General features: G+C 45.6%; 1 protein-coding gene across 1 annotated transcript in view; it reads right to left on the bottom strand.

Moving 5' to 3' along the window:
• LOC119253525 (E3 ubiquitin-protein ligase TRIM38-like) overlaps nucleotides 1-13,058 on the bottom strand; it is a 73,141-nt gene continuing 60,083 nt past the window's right edge. The window contains exons 6-8 of the mRNA XM_054697945.1: nucleotides 6,776-6,798; nucleotides 6,576-6,688; nucleotides 1-80 (exon numbers count right to left, since the gene is read on the bottom strand). Of these exons, the coding sequence (XP_054553920.1) occupies nucleotides 1-80; nucleotides 6,576-6,688; nucleotides 6,776-6,798 (216 nt within the window). The remainder of the gene's footprint in view (nucleotides 81-6,575; nucleotides 6,689-6,775; nucleotides 6,799-13,058) is intronic.

Here is a 13,058-nt window from a genome sequence, read left to right as displayed (position 1 = left end):
TCACAGAGCAGTCAGCAACAAAATCGCTGCTAGTCCCCCTGCAGCTCCACTTCTGGGCTCCTGCATGTGGTTTCCTTTCCCTGGTGTCAAATCAGAAAGTAACTGCCTGGGGGCAGGGCCAGACAGATTTGGGAGAAGTCCTGAAACTGGCAGCACCAGCCAGGTTCATTGTTATTCAGGAGGGGGAAAGGAATTTGGAGCCCTAGGTAGATCTGACAGGCCTTTAATGCTTAAGCAGGGGAGCAGAGGAGCAGGCTCTAAGGCTGCAAGCTTGGGTGCTGGGAGGCAGGCAGCATAGTCCCTTGCCATATTGATAGCCTAGGATGGAAGAGGCATTTCTGATAATCGCACAATAGGTATTTGTAAAAGAAAGTACTTCTGCTAGGCTGAGGGGCTGGTCGGGTGAAGTGGAGCCTGACAGTGACTGGGGTTCTAGAGCCCCTGGCTGGATCCTGGGACAGGTGCTTTGCTTGGTGCTGATCTGAATGCCCTAGGGGCTCTGTCAAGGTGGCTGACCTGCAGAGGAGCTGAGGAACAACCCAGACAAGGGTGACCAGCTGCTCAGGCTCAGAAGCTGCTGGTTCCAATGGTGGCCCAGCTTCTCAGTCTCTGAGAATCTCTCAGTCTCTGCATTCTCCTGGGTGCTCCCTAGTCTCTGCCATTTCATATCTGAAGATTCATATTATCCTGGCATAGCCTGCAGGCAGGCCCCACACAGGGACTGGCTACACCAGCTCCTGAGGCATATAGCTCACAGACAGAGGGAGAATGTGTCCCTGGGTCTCTGATCCCAAAATAACTCCTGCATCTCCCTCTACCAGATCACTGTCCTGAATGCAACTCTGCCCCCAGGCACAGCTCCTCCTGGGCTGTCTTGTCAAAGGATCAGGAAAGGAGATCCCCACAGGGGATCAACCATCCCCACAGCAGCAGCCAGACAAAGACAAGCTCATGACAGGGTCTGTCCTGTGACCACTGCCCACCCCCGCACCTGCTGTGTAAAGGAGGGGATCATGCAGAGCTCAGGGCTGAGAGGGGTGGTGACGCAGATGAACCTTCAGAAACACGTCCCGAAAGTGGGGAGAGCGCACTGCTTCAGGTGATGTGTGCGATGTGCTGAGACAGCTCAGGGGAGGCCAGAAAGAGCCCCTCCCTCAGTGCATCCCCTTTGCGTATGAGGAGTGTAGGATGGAGAATTCAAAGAACCAGAGTGGACAGATCACTGGAGTCCCCAAAATGAACCAAAGATCTAAGTGTAAGAACTGAAATGGTTAAAACCGTTTGGAAGAAAAGAGAAGGAAAAACTCTTGTTCCCTTTGGTTCCCAGCGGTTATCTGGATGACACCCAAAACACAAGTAATAAAAGTTCAATATAACAAGGATACTGAGGTGAGCTTCACAGGACTCCATCAAGAATGTAAAAGACAACTCAGAGAATGACAGAAAGTTTCTAAAATTATTAGGCTGATAAGGGACATACCTAGAACTGTGATTAGCATACAGAAGTTATTACAAACCAAAATACAAATAACCCAGCTAAAATGGGCAATGTATGTGAATAGAGATAATTCCAAAAAGACGCACAATTAGCCATGAAGCTGTCACCATCACCAGTTATTAGGAAAATGCAAAAGCCATAAGAAACAAAATCTCAAGGAGACAGCACTGAACACCATTAGCATAGTTACCTTGAAAAATACCCTATAAAATGTAGAGAAATTGGAATGTCATACATGGGTGTGGGGATATACAATATTGTAGCGTCCTTGGAAAACAGACAGTTTCTTTAAAAGATGGACAAGTTACCACAGGAAGTGGCAATTCTACTCCTAGGTACAAACCTCCAAATTTAAACACAGTGACAAAAAACTTGCACAACACTGTTCTCAGTGGTATCATTTGAACTTGCCCCAAAGTGGAAACAACCAATGTCCGTCCTTTGATGAACAGGCACACACAATGCATGACATCCATGCACTGCAATGGTTTGTCCATAAACAAAAGCAAATACTGACCCAAAGGACAACATGGATGAGGTGTGAAAACTTCACATGAAATGAAATGGCCAGACACCCAGCGAGAGACCAGGACCCTGGCAGCTCAGAGATCTGACCCAGTGACGGGGGAGAGCACGAGGGATGACCCTGCTGTTCTCTCGCTTCCCCGCCGGTCAGGCTGATCTTCTGTGCTGTCTGCACAGTGGCTGTGTCCAGCAGTCATGGCACACTCACTGAGTGTCCACTGAGAACTCAGCGCCGGTCCAGGAAAAGGGAAACAGCAGATGACAAAACAGACCTAGATCTGTCTTCATAGGACTGATGTTTTATTTCTGACGGGAAACAAAAGAGACTCTTTTAAATTGACTCCAGCGGTGGAGGGAGGAACAAAGGAGAATGATTAACCTGGAAATAAGGCCGAAGAGTATCAGAGGAGGCCCTTGGGAAGGTGAAGATGTGGGAGCCAGTGTTCATGTTGTAAAAGGACACAAGTCCAGCCTCACAGCCAGAAAAACTCCCACCAGCAGGGGGCACTCCCTCATGGCAAGGGAAGTTGTGGGGAAGGTAAGGGCCATGTAGCCATTCTTCTGGCAATGTCTGATGGCCCAGAATCCAGACTGAGGTTCTGGGGTCATGTCCTTTTTCCTCCGCACATTTTCCAGACAAACTCCTAAGTCCCACCCACATCCTTCTCCCACATCCACTTCAAAGTAATGTCTTCCTGAGGTGAAGCCCTCACAGCCCAGGACACAGGGTAAGAAACAGAATCTTGTAGAACTGAAATACTCCTCCTGGCTGCCTCCACGGGTCACACATCTCTGATCCTCAGACAGGATTAGTTCACAATGAGCTGTGTCTGGGTCCAGAGTCACGTTGACCGATAAGAGAGAAAGACACATTTTATATGATGAGAAGACAGTGCACTTCAAGTGCAACCTTCCTGGATTCAGGTGCTGCCTACTTCTTCTAGCTCTGTGAGTCTATTTCTGAGACTCTGCATATAGTAGGAAATCATCACACCTGCCACAGTAATGGTGGGGTGGATTGAAGGAGCTCAGCACCTTACTGATTGGAGAAATTCCTGGCATTTGGTCAGTAAGCTATAAGTGGAAGTAATATCCTCTCCATCACTGTCACCATCACCAACTCAGTCCCTCAGAGAAGGCAAGGGACTGACTAACCAGAGTGGTTACTGTCTTCTTGACAACCCTTATCCCCCATGTAGGACCACCAAGAATCATGAAATATTGAAGCAAAAAAGAAGCTTATCCCCTCTTTTTAGTGATAACCTTTCACACTGATTATCAGAAAGCAAATTAATATAGGTCCTACCATATTATGTTATTGAAATAGTTACCTCAGATCCCAGCATTCTATTCAGCCCTCAGAGCACCTGTCCGTCCCATGAATTTAGGTGTGAAGTCTTTTATCTTGCTGCAGATGATAGTTCATTTTGTCCCAGGGATGAGTAAAAAATGAAACAATTTATGCTGGAATAATGTACATCAAACGATCTGACTAGCGTAAGTAAATTAAAAAAAAATAATTATCTTTTAAGCGTGATGCTGGCCAGGAGTATAATTTGTTTGTTTTTAAAGGTTTGTTTATTTATGCATATAAGAATTGGGCATAGGCCAGAGGTGTAGGGGGTGAGAAGACTCACCAGAGTGGGGAACAGAACCGGCAGACTGACTGAAATACACTGCTGAGGGGAGCAGCGGGTGAGTCAGGAGAGGTCTGCCACGCCATGTGGGTAGCTTCCTGGCTAGGGATCAAACTCCTGCTGCAGTCACTGCAGACAGCTTCATAGGTTGCTTCTTAACCCCTTGCTCCACCAGGGAGGCCACAGGAGTATAATTTCTTAAGTGTGACTCTGGCCAGGAGTGTAATTACAAAGCAACAATGATAACAGGATGTTGTAGCAAGAAGTGAAACTACAATATATTCCTGAGTTAAACATGATCAGCTGCACCAAGGCTGAGAACTGAAGGTTGACACTGAGGACCCAATGATCATCCTCCCGCCCTTCTGATTGTGTTGGCTTCAGTCAACGGGAAGCACTGGGGAAGCCCAGGGAGCAGACAGAAGCAGAACTAGGAGTCATCAGGACCCAAGTCCTTCTATATTGCCTGCGATGGCAGGTCTCCATCATCTATGCCTGTTCACACGAACCCGTCCTCACAGCTCCCTGCCCTGCCACACAGGCCCCGAGTGGCCATGGCCCTACCACCTCCTAGTCCTGGGTGCTTCCCTATTTATCACTCCCGTTGTCACCATTGGAAAGAACCCCTCATGCAACTCTTCTAGAAGTGAGGTTTTCTTTTTTTTTTTTAAGGATTTATTTATTTATTTACACAAGCACTGGGTACAGTCAGTAGCGCAGGAGGGTGAGAGAATTCACCAGAGCCAGAGTAGAGAACTTAACAGGCAGAGTGACCAAATACACTGAGGATGGGAGCAGCGGGCACTGCAGGAGAGGTCTGTCATGCCATGTGGGACCCTCGCTGGTGGCCAGGGATTGAACTGGTGCTGCAGAGGCTGTGGGCAGCTTCGCAGCCCAGTGCTCAATTGCTGTGCCACCAGGGAGGCCCTAGAAGTGAGGATTTCAATTCATGTTACACGAACAATCCAAAATAGCCATAGTGCACAGATCAAAATGCAAAGTAAATTATACTGAAAGGGGAAAGATCCGCTGGACTTTTATAATTACCTGTTGTTTATAGTGAAACTGTAACTTGAGACCTGACAGGTAGATTATATAGTTATATAGCTGTTACATTTATCAAATAGTGTTAAGTGAAAGTATTATGAAGGGAGAAAAGAGATACCTAATCAATTAATATACATTTCACTAGGAAAAATTCAAAATTCCAAACATGCGTGCGTATATAATGACTATATAATCTCAAAATAAACCATAAGCAAGGCAAAAGGGAAAACTCTACAATCATCCTAAAACATATCAACCTTCTTCCCTCCATAACTGACAGATGAGGCTGGCCAAAATGGTCACTAAAGTGGGGAAGACTGGGATTTTCAAACAGACTGATTTATTTTTATTTATTTATTTTTTATTTCCTAATTTTTTATTTATACAAGAGCTGGGGTACAGGCCAGAGATGCGGGGGGTGAGAGGATTCACCAGAGACAGAGTGGTGAACAGAACAGGCAGACTGACTGAAATATACTGCTGAGCGGAGCAGCGGGCGAGACAGGAGAGGTCTGCCTCCCCATGTGGGAATCTAACTGGCCTGCGGGAATCCATCCGGTGCTGCGGAGGCTGCGGTCAGCTTCACAACACTGCACTCAACATGCTGTGCCACTGGAGAGGCCCTCAAACAGACCAATTTAATTGACAAGTAAAAATACCAGTGATTAATAAGTAGAGAAAATGCAGTTTACATCACATTTTCTACATGGACTATGTAGTCATGAATAAGACTAGTCACAATGAAAGAATGAACATATGTCTGTAGATCTGCATTACACACACCCGTTATTTGAATGCAATTCAGTGTAATACAATAATAAAAACACCAATAAAAATGCTAACATTACAAAATCAAAATGCTTATAAATGATAATGGGCAGATATGGGAAAGTCCCTGCAGAAGCAACCTAAATAGAAAATAGATGACTCCTGGGCCTCCCTCGGGGCACAAGGGGTTAAGCAAAGCACTGTGAAGCTAATCCTCAGCCTCTGCAGCATGAGTTCAATCCCTGGCTGTCCATGGAGCCAACCTACATGGCACAGCACCTCTCCTGTCTCGTCCACTGTTCCCTTAGCAGTGTATTCCAGTCAGTCTGCCTGTTCTGTTCCCCACTTTGTCTCAGGTGAATCCTTTCACCACCCCCCCAAACACCTGGGGGTCCTGTGCCCCAGCCCTAGTATGCGTAAATAAATAAATCTTTAAAGAAATAAAATGGTGGGATAAAATACATATTTAAAATAGCAGCACACCAGTGCAATCAATTCAGGTTTGACCTCTGTCAGGTTCGTTGTCATTTTATAGCCAAAAGAATTTTTTAATAGTATTTAGCTTAAATTATCTAACTGTGGACATATGGAAAATGACAAATACTAAGAAAGAACTAAGGGATTGCAATGCTCAGGATTGGAATTGATCATACTGGCTTTCATTAGGATTCTAATATTTAGAGGAGTCAAGGCCTTAAAACCATTTCCATCACAATTTAGAATAGTGATCTATCTTTCTTGCATTGCTGAGAGTTTAATGAAATGTTAATAAATGTTCAGTTGTAGACATATTCTAAACACTGCACACATTGATGCTGTTAAATGTCATGATAAGTGAGGGAAGTGAAATCTTCTATATTGTTGTTTCGATGGGGAGAATGAGCAGGTGATTAGTCTGGGAGAAAAGGAATTGGAAGAGCCTGAAGAGTTAACAGGGAAGCTACATCTCTGCCTACCCACAAGGTAGAGAGTTCCAGCTCCACTGAGAACAGCTAAACAGCCTCTCTGTTTCTGAGTCTATCCAGGGACAGCTGCTGAGTTAGTTGCCACCAAAGGGACATTCTATGTAAAGCATGAAGGGAACTGTTGACTTCACACACCTTGGAAGCACCTTAACATTTTCTTCACATCAAAGCAAAGCTCAGGAACATGGCACACAGTTTGAGGATCCAAACAGAAGGTCTCTGGCAATTTCAGCTTCACATCTGAATACCTATAAGAAACAGGGGACATTCCATTCAGCTCTGGGTAGTCACACAACTGCCCACATCCTCACACTCCCACATTCATACAGACTCACCTGTTTAATGTGTCTTTCACATCCTACAGTAAAAACAAAGACAAATGTGAGTGTGGGGAAATCAGAATTTCTTGTCACTGGAAACATAGGGCTACTTGCTATGAACTCTCCACCCCAGGAAGTAGAGTGACAAAGCCTGACACATCCACACATACCCAGGTAGAAAGACACCCATCCCAGTCCCCTAGGATAGTCACTTCCAGTGTGTGTGAATGTGTGATCACACTTGCTCAGGGTTGTGGGGAGTCATGCAGTCTGCATTGACATTAGCCTGTGACCTTAGGGAAGTGGCCAGATGCAAGATTGTATTACCTTCTTCTATTAGTGATCCAGTTTCCTTCTAAGAAACCCATATTACCTTTGTCACTTATGACAAAGGTCCTCAGTGGGAATCCATGCCCAGACCCTGACTCGGGACATTGAGGCAGAGGCAGCAGGCGTCACCTGCTGAGAGCGCTGTCATGCTACATCCTCACCCTCACAGTGCAACCACCAGTCTTGCAATAGCAACTGGAGTCCAGGCATTTATGTTCACCGGCTGGAAGCTTCAGGAAGCTGAAATGAGGTTCCCTAAGAGCTCATGGCCCAAGATAAGTGATTCAGGAGAAGGTTATCATTCATTTAGGCTTCCCCACTCTATACCACCAGTCATTTTCAAGAGATGGTGAGAAGGTTCCATGAACAACTGACAAGTGTGAATAAATGGGATGAAGGTTATTTTGTGGTTCCTATGGCCAAAAAACCTACATTCGACCCAGAGAAGCAGGTTTCTGATTCACATACTGCCACTGCACAGTCCACCAGCTGACATTGATATGGATCTTCTCTTTGGTTCCCAAAGGGGAGGTTTATAATAAAAAGGGAGAGAAGATTAAAGGACACTTGCATAGACAGAAATGGGCAAAAGAGCTGCTGCTGTTATAGTCTTAAACATTTATTACTTTAAATATTGAATGAGGCAGCGAGGACTCGACAAACTTCACAGTCTTCCTCCACACTCTCCTCTGAATAGATTAGAAACAAGCACATTCTTTCTTTCCTCCAAGTTCACAGTCTCCCTCACCTGCAATAAATTCTGGGCTAGTTCCAGGAGGAGGCGCTCCAGTTCACGGCTCTGATAGTCCAGACTGGCTTTTCTGTAGTGCCATCTCCCCAGCAGCTTCTCTTCCTCTTTCTTCATTCTCCATAGATAAGCCCTCTCCTCCTCATCGAGGAAGTTATGGACATTCCTAAACTCAGACTGGATTTCTTGTCTCCGAAGCGCTATATTTTCCTAGAATCAAGAAAGTAGGCAGAAAAGGGGGAAACAAACCAAACATACCTCTATGGTGAGTCGGTAAACACAGGTGGGCCTGAGACACAGTGTAAATCTGCTCACCCCTAGGAGGAAAGCAAACTGTGACACGTGCCCAACTGGACTATCTTGAAGATTCATGCTGAGGGACATGTGCCAAAGAGCAAAAGAGAAAGACCCATGAGTCTTCTCATACGTGGGCCCTCGTCAAATTGAGAAACAAGAAGTAGAATGGCGGCCCCCAAGCTGGAAGGAGGAAGCAATGGAGTTATTGTTCATGGACATAGAGTTTCCATTTCTAATGCTGAAATAGTTCTGAAGACGGAGATGCATGTCATGCCACTGGACTGTATTAAATGCATTTCATGCCACTGGACTGTACACTTAGAAATGACCTAAAGGCTGGCACTCTCATATGGAAGGTGATCACAAGCTGCAGCCACCTGGTCCATTTCCTTCTTCGCCAGCCACGATGCGGAAGAAGAAGGTCTCAGAATGCTAAATAGGAGAATAATGGAATTTGGCCAACAGCAAGTAACTTATCATTTAGGAAGATAAAACCAAGCACTGAGGGAAAGCACCACCCTATCTATATGTTCTGGGAATTTCTTGAACTAAATGCTGATAGTGAATATAACCAATACTGAATTTAAGTCATCAGGCTCATAGGAGAGTCTATAATACTCAATAGGGGAGGCCTGAAGAGCTACCAGACGTATTATTGCACTTACCAGGATTCATATTTCATCTTTATGTGTAACACTTAACAGTTTTCATTTGTGATATACGGAATTGCAATTTGCGTTGGTGCTTTCTCAATTCCAACAGTGCTTTAGTGACTGTGGTATTGTGGTAGGTGGAGTATTGAGTAGGATGAAGTGGAACTTTTTTTTTAAGATTTTATTTATTTATGCATACAAGAACTGGGGTGTAGGCCAGAGGTGCAGAGGTGAGAGGATTCATCAGAGACAGAGTGGGGAGCAGAACAGGCAGATTGAAATACAGTGCTGAGGGGAGCAGCCGGCGAGGCGAGAGAGGTCTGCTGGGCCCTGTGGGTCATCTCCCTGGCCAGTATTCGACTCATGCTGCAGTGGCTACCAATAGCTTCATTGTCTCAGACTTAATCCCCTGAGCCAGCAGGGAGGCCCTGAAGTAGATCTTTTTGTAGGAGACATGGGACAGCTGGACTCTGGCATTGACATGGTTTGTAGCAATAGAAGTTCTCCCTATGACCTATTTTCCAGAAATGAGGAGACAGGCAGTTGTAACACCTACACTGTCATTTTCAAATAAGGTCCTCCAACTTCCAAGGATCTCAAAATAGGGATGGACGAGTCAAGTTTCACATCCACTCACAAAGAAGCAGGGTCAAGGTGGTAAGAGACTAAAAGAGGCAAAATGGCTCACACATCTGGGGAATTTGGTTACTAAATGATGGATTACATCCATATCCATAAAAGAATGTGTCTCTGATCCTGCAGGGGCTGGTCAGCCACGGACACTGTCTTAGAGACCCACAGTCTGCAGTGCACGTGTGTGTAAGTTCTTGGAGAGCTCTATCCTCATCACAACCTCACAAGCTTGAGTTATGGGAAGGTCTTCTGCACTGGTCCTGTTATTTGTATTCCCTTAGGGTGGTATTGCAACCAGGAAGGTACAGGATCTGACCCTGAACTCTGGTAAATGTGCGCAGGTGAGTTCACGATCTTCAGACAGGAGGTAATTTCAGTTATTGAAAATGTGAAGCCCATTGAAGATAAGGGGCACAACAGGTTTGTTTCTCCCAACTGAGATGATGGGATGCCTAGCACTTTGCTCCTGCAAGGCTGAAAAAAGTAGAGGAAAAATCGCCTAGATTAGACAATGGAGTAATTTTTAAAAAACTGGCATATTCTTTGGGTTCAGCAGTTTGTACTGGTTTAATGAGAATAAACTATCAATGAGAATTTTGTCCAGTCATAGTCTATACTTGAATTCAGGATGAAAAATAGTTTGTGATCATTAAACTCAAATTCTTACCTCCCATTCAGTTATTTGCTCTGTCGTGAACAACTTCGCACTCTTACAGAGTTTTTGCATTCCCTTCAATTTTGTTACAATGTCTTGGAGCTTTTCCTGCAGGAAAAATTGGGTGAGATCTGGCTAATCCATTTCAAAATCTTCATTTGGTACTTATAGGAAATCGCAGCCTCCAGGCCATACAATGACATTGATTATATTTTTGATACTTACACTGTGACAGGACGCAAGAAGAGGGAAGTAGCATAAATCATTCCTAGGCGTCCCATAGCAGTTGCTAAGATTGTAACATCTTTTTATGCTGTAGAAGTGGAGGCTTAGGAAGGGAACAGTAATCTGCCCAAGGGGCCATCACTGGAAGGTGGCAGAGATGCAATTCCCAGCTCATTGAGGATCTAAGGATTGGACTACATCTACCACTACAGTGAGCCAGGAAATTGCTGCACATCATATAAGGTTAAAATCATCTAAAAGCAAATTTTATAAAATAATGTGCTGGACTAGTCATAGATAATACACAATATTTGATACACTGGGAACTTTTCACATGTTACACAGAGTCAGGAGAGAGCCCAGGAAGGCAGCTGAAGTTACAGAACCAGGTCATGAGGGGGAGCCCCGCTATCACCTGAAGAACAGTGTCATGACATCAATTCATAGAGATTCCTGTCCACATCGAGCTGTAGGGTTTATTGAAAAATTTCTCTCACTTTCTTTTTTCTTTTACTAAAGATTTATTTTTTATTTATTCATGCATACAAGAACTGGAGTGTAAGTCAGAAGTGTGGGGGGTGAGAGAATTCACCAGAGCCAGAGCAGGGAACAGAACAAGCTGACTGATGGAGTGCAGTGCTGAGGGGAGCAGTGGGAGTGGCAGGAGAGGTCTGCCCAGTGGCCAGTGATCGAACCTGCGCTGCAGAGGCTGTGGGCAGCTTAATAGCCCAGCGTTCAACCGCTGCGCCACCAGGGGAGCTCCTTGTTTGCTTTTGCTATGAGCACAGTGCAATTCTCAACTCTACCTAGAGAATGTCCTTACAGCTTATGACAACCTCCTGGTGCGTGTGTCGGGTGGGCTGGGGTAAATTTTTCTCCATTTACAGATGTAGAAACCAAGTCATGATCAAGAACTGAGTTGCTCACAGTTGCCCATCTAGGAAGAGGCTGACCTAGTATTTCACCTCAGCAGTCTGACTCTTGAGGCTACGCCCAGAACCTTGTGTTTTTCCTATTTGATGACATGGTGTGAAGCAATGAGACCTGCCCCATTACAGCCCTGACTGCTCATGGGGTAATAGGAGGAGGTGAGTGCACTGAGTGGTGGTCAGGGCTGACACGCCCTGACACAGGATCCAGAACCTTCACACAAGACACAGGCACCTCAGTGATGAGGGTACTCAGAGCCCCATACTGGGGATGTTACTTCAAATGCCAAAGGGGCTGAGAGGAAGGAATCCCACTTCTTCATTCCTCCTCAGCAAAGGGACCCTTATGCTAAAAGCTATTGTGTCAAAAACATAAGAAATGATTGAAACGTCTCTCAAGGCTTCATCCCTCGCACCAAGTATTTTTAAACCCTAACTCCCCTTCCCAGTGTATGCTCATACCTGTTGCCATTTCCAATTCTTAGATTTTGTCCTTGTTGTTTATTTTGTCCACGCAGAATGTGCTTTTACATGTCAACCTGATCTTTCCCTCCACAAATAAAGTCCTAGTGTCCAGGCCACTCTAGGCAAGGGTATGGATTCCAAGTGATACCAAATTTCCTTCCTGACATCCTTTCCCATGCCTGCAATGGCCTTTCCCTCACGCACCTCCTGCCTGCCTCATCGAAGAGTCAGGCAAGCTCTCGTGAGAAGTGAACCACCTGATCTGGCTTCCTGTCTCTTACCCACACTCTGCCCATGGTGATATTGTGTGTGTCCTTCAGGACTCACTTCTGGGCAGTCTCCCCCTCACACATTCATTCCTGCCCCTAGTGCCCCCCTCACCACCCACACCGAGGCACGTCAGGCGTCCTGAGTTCGTTTTCCTACTCCTTGTGGACTCTGGGATATCAAGAAGGTGTTGGTTCTGACCTCTGGGATTTCAGATGCTGTCCTGTGCTCTTGCACGCTGTGGTGTCTCCACTTATGTATTTGAGGTGAGGCCATGAACGAGGCAGGTGTGACAAAGAGCACAATCAATTAAGTTCATTATAGGAAGTTCTTAATGGAAAAGTTCCACCCAACCTTAAAGTTTGGCATTGAAAATGAGGACCTGACTCACTGGGATCATAATAAACTATTATTCAGAAAATAACATGATAGAAACAACATTTTAGTGTCACGATCTTGGTGTTCAGACTAATTTCAATAAAAATGTGTAACATAGGCCTCCCCTGGTGGTACAGTGTTTGAGCACTGGGCTGTGAGGCTGCTCACAGCCTCTGCAGTGCCATTTCATTCCCCGGCTGCCGGCGAGGGTCCCACAAAAAAATAAATTAAAAAAAAAAAAGTGCAACATAAGAGGAAGTACTTGCTGAAAGGTATGGCCACTCACTCACCTTGTAGCCTGGATACACGTCCTCTGCTAAAGCCGTGCGGTGTCCTCTGTGCTGGGGGGAGCACTCACAGCGCCAGCAGATGAGCTGCCCGTCGTCCTCACAGAAAAGGTGGAGCCGCTCCCCGTGTTCCTCACACAGCCTCTCACGCTCCAGCTCCTGGATGCTCTCAATGAGGTTTTCAAGGTGCTTGTTGGATCGGACACTCTCCCTTTGAAGTGATGTTTGGCACAGGGGACAGCGAGCCCTCCAAATAAAAGATGTCACAAGATTTTGCTGTCCAGTGATATCGTGTATGCACTGGCGGCAGAAGCTGTCCCACAGTTGATGCTCACGGCAGCTGCTGGCAGATGGAGCACATGGCTTCCTCCTTCATCTTCCTGATGGCTGGTGATAAGGCCATGGCTCTTCCTCAAAGTTCTACTAAGTAT

The sequence above is a fragment of the Talpa occidentalis genome, unplaced genomic scaffold (assembly GCF_014898055.3).
Source record: "Talpa occidentalis isolate TD23 unplaced genomic scaffold, MPIMG_talOcc4v2.1 talOcc4.2, whole genome shotgun sequence".
Classification (NCBI taxonomy): domain Eukaryota; kingdom Metazoa; phylum Chordata; class Mammalia; order Eulipotyphla; family Talpidae; genus Talpa; species Talpa occidentalis.
This window is presented reverse-complemented; position numbering and strand designations above follow the sequence as displayed.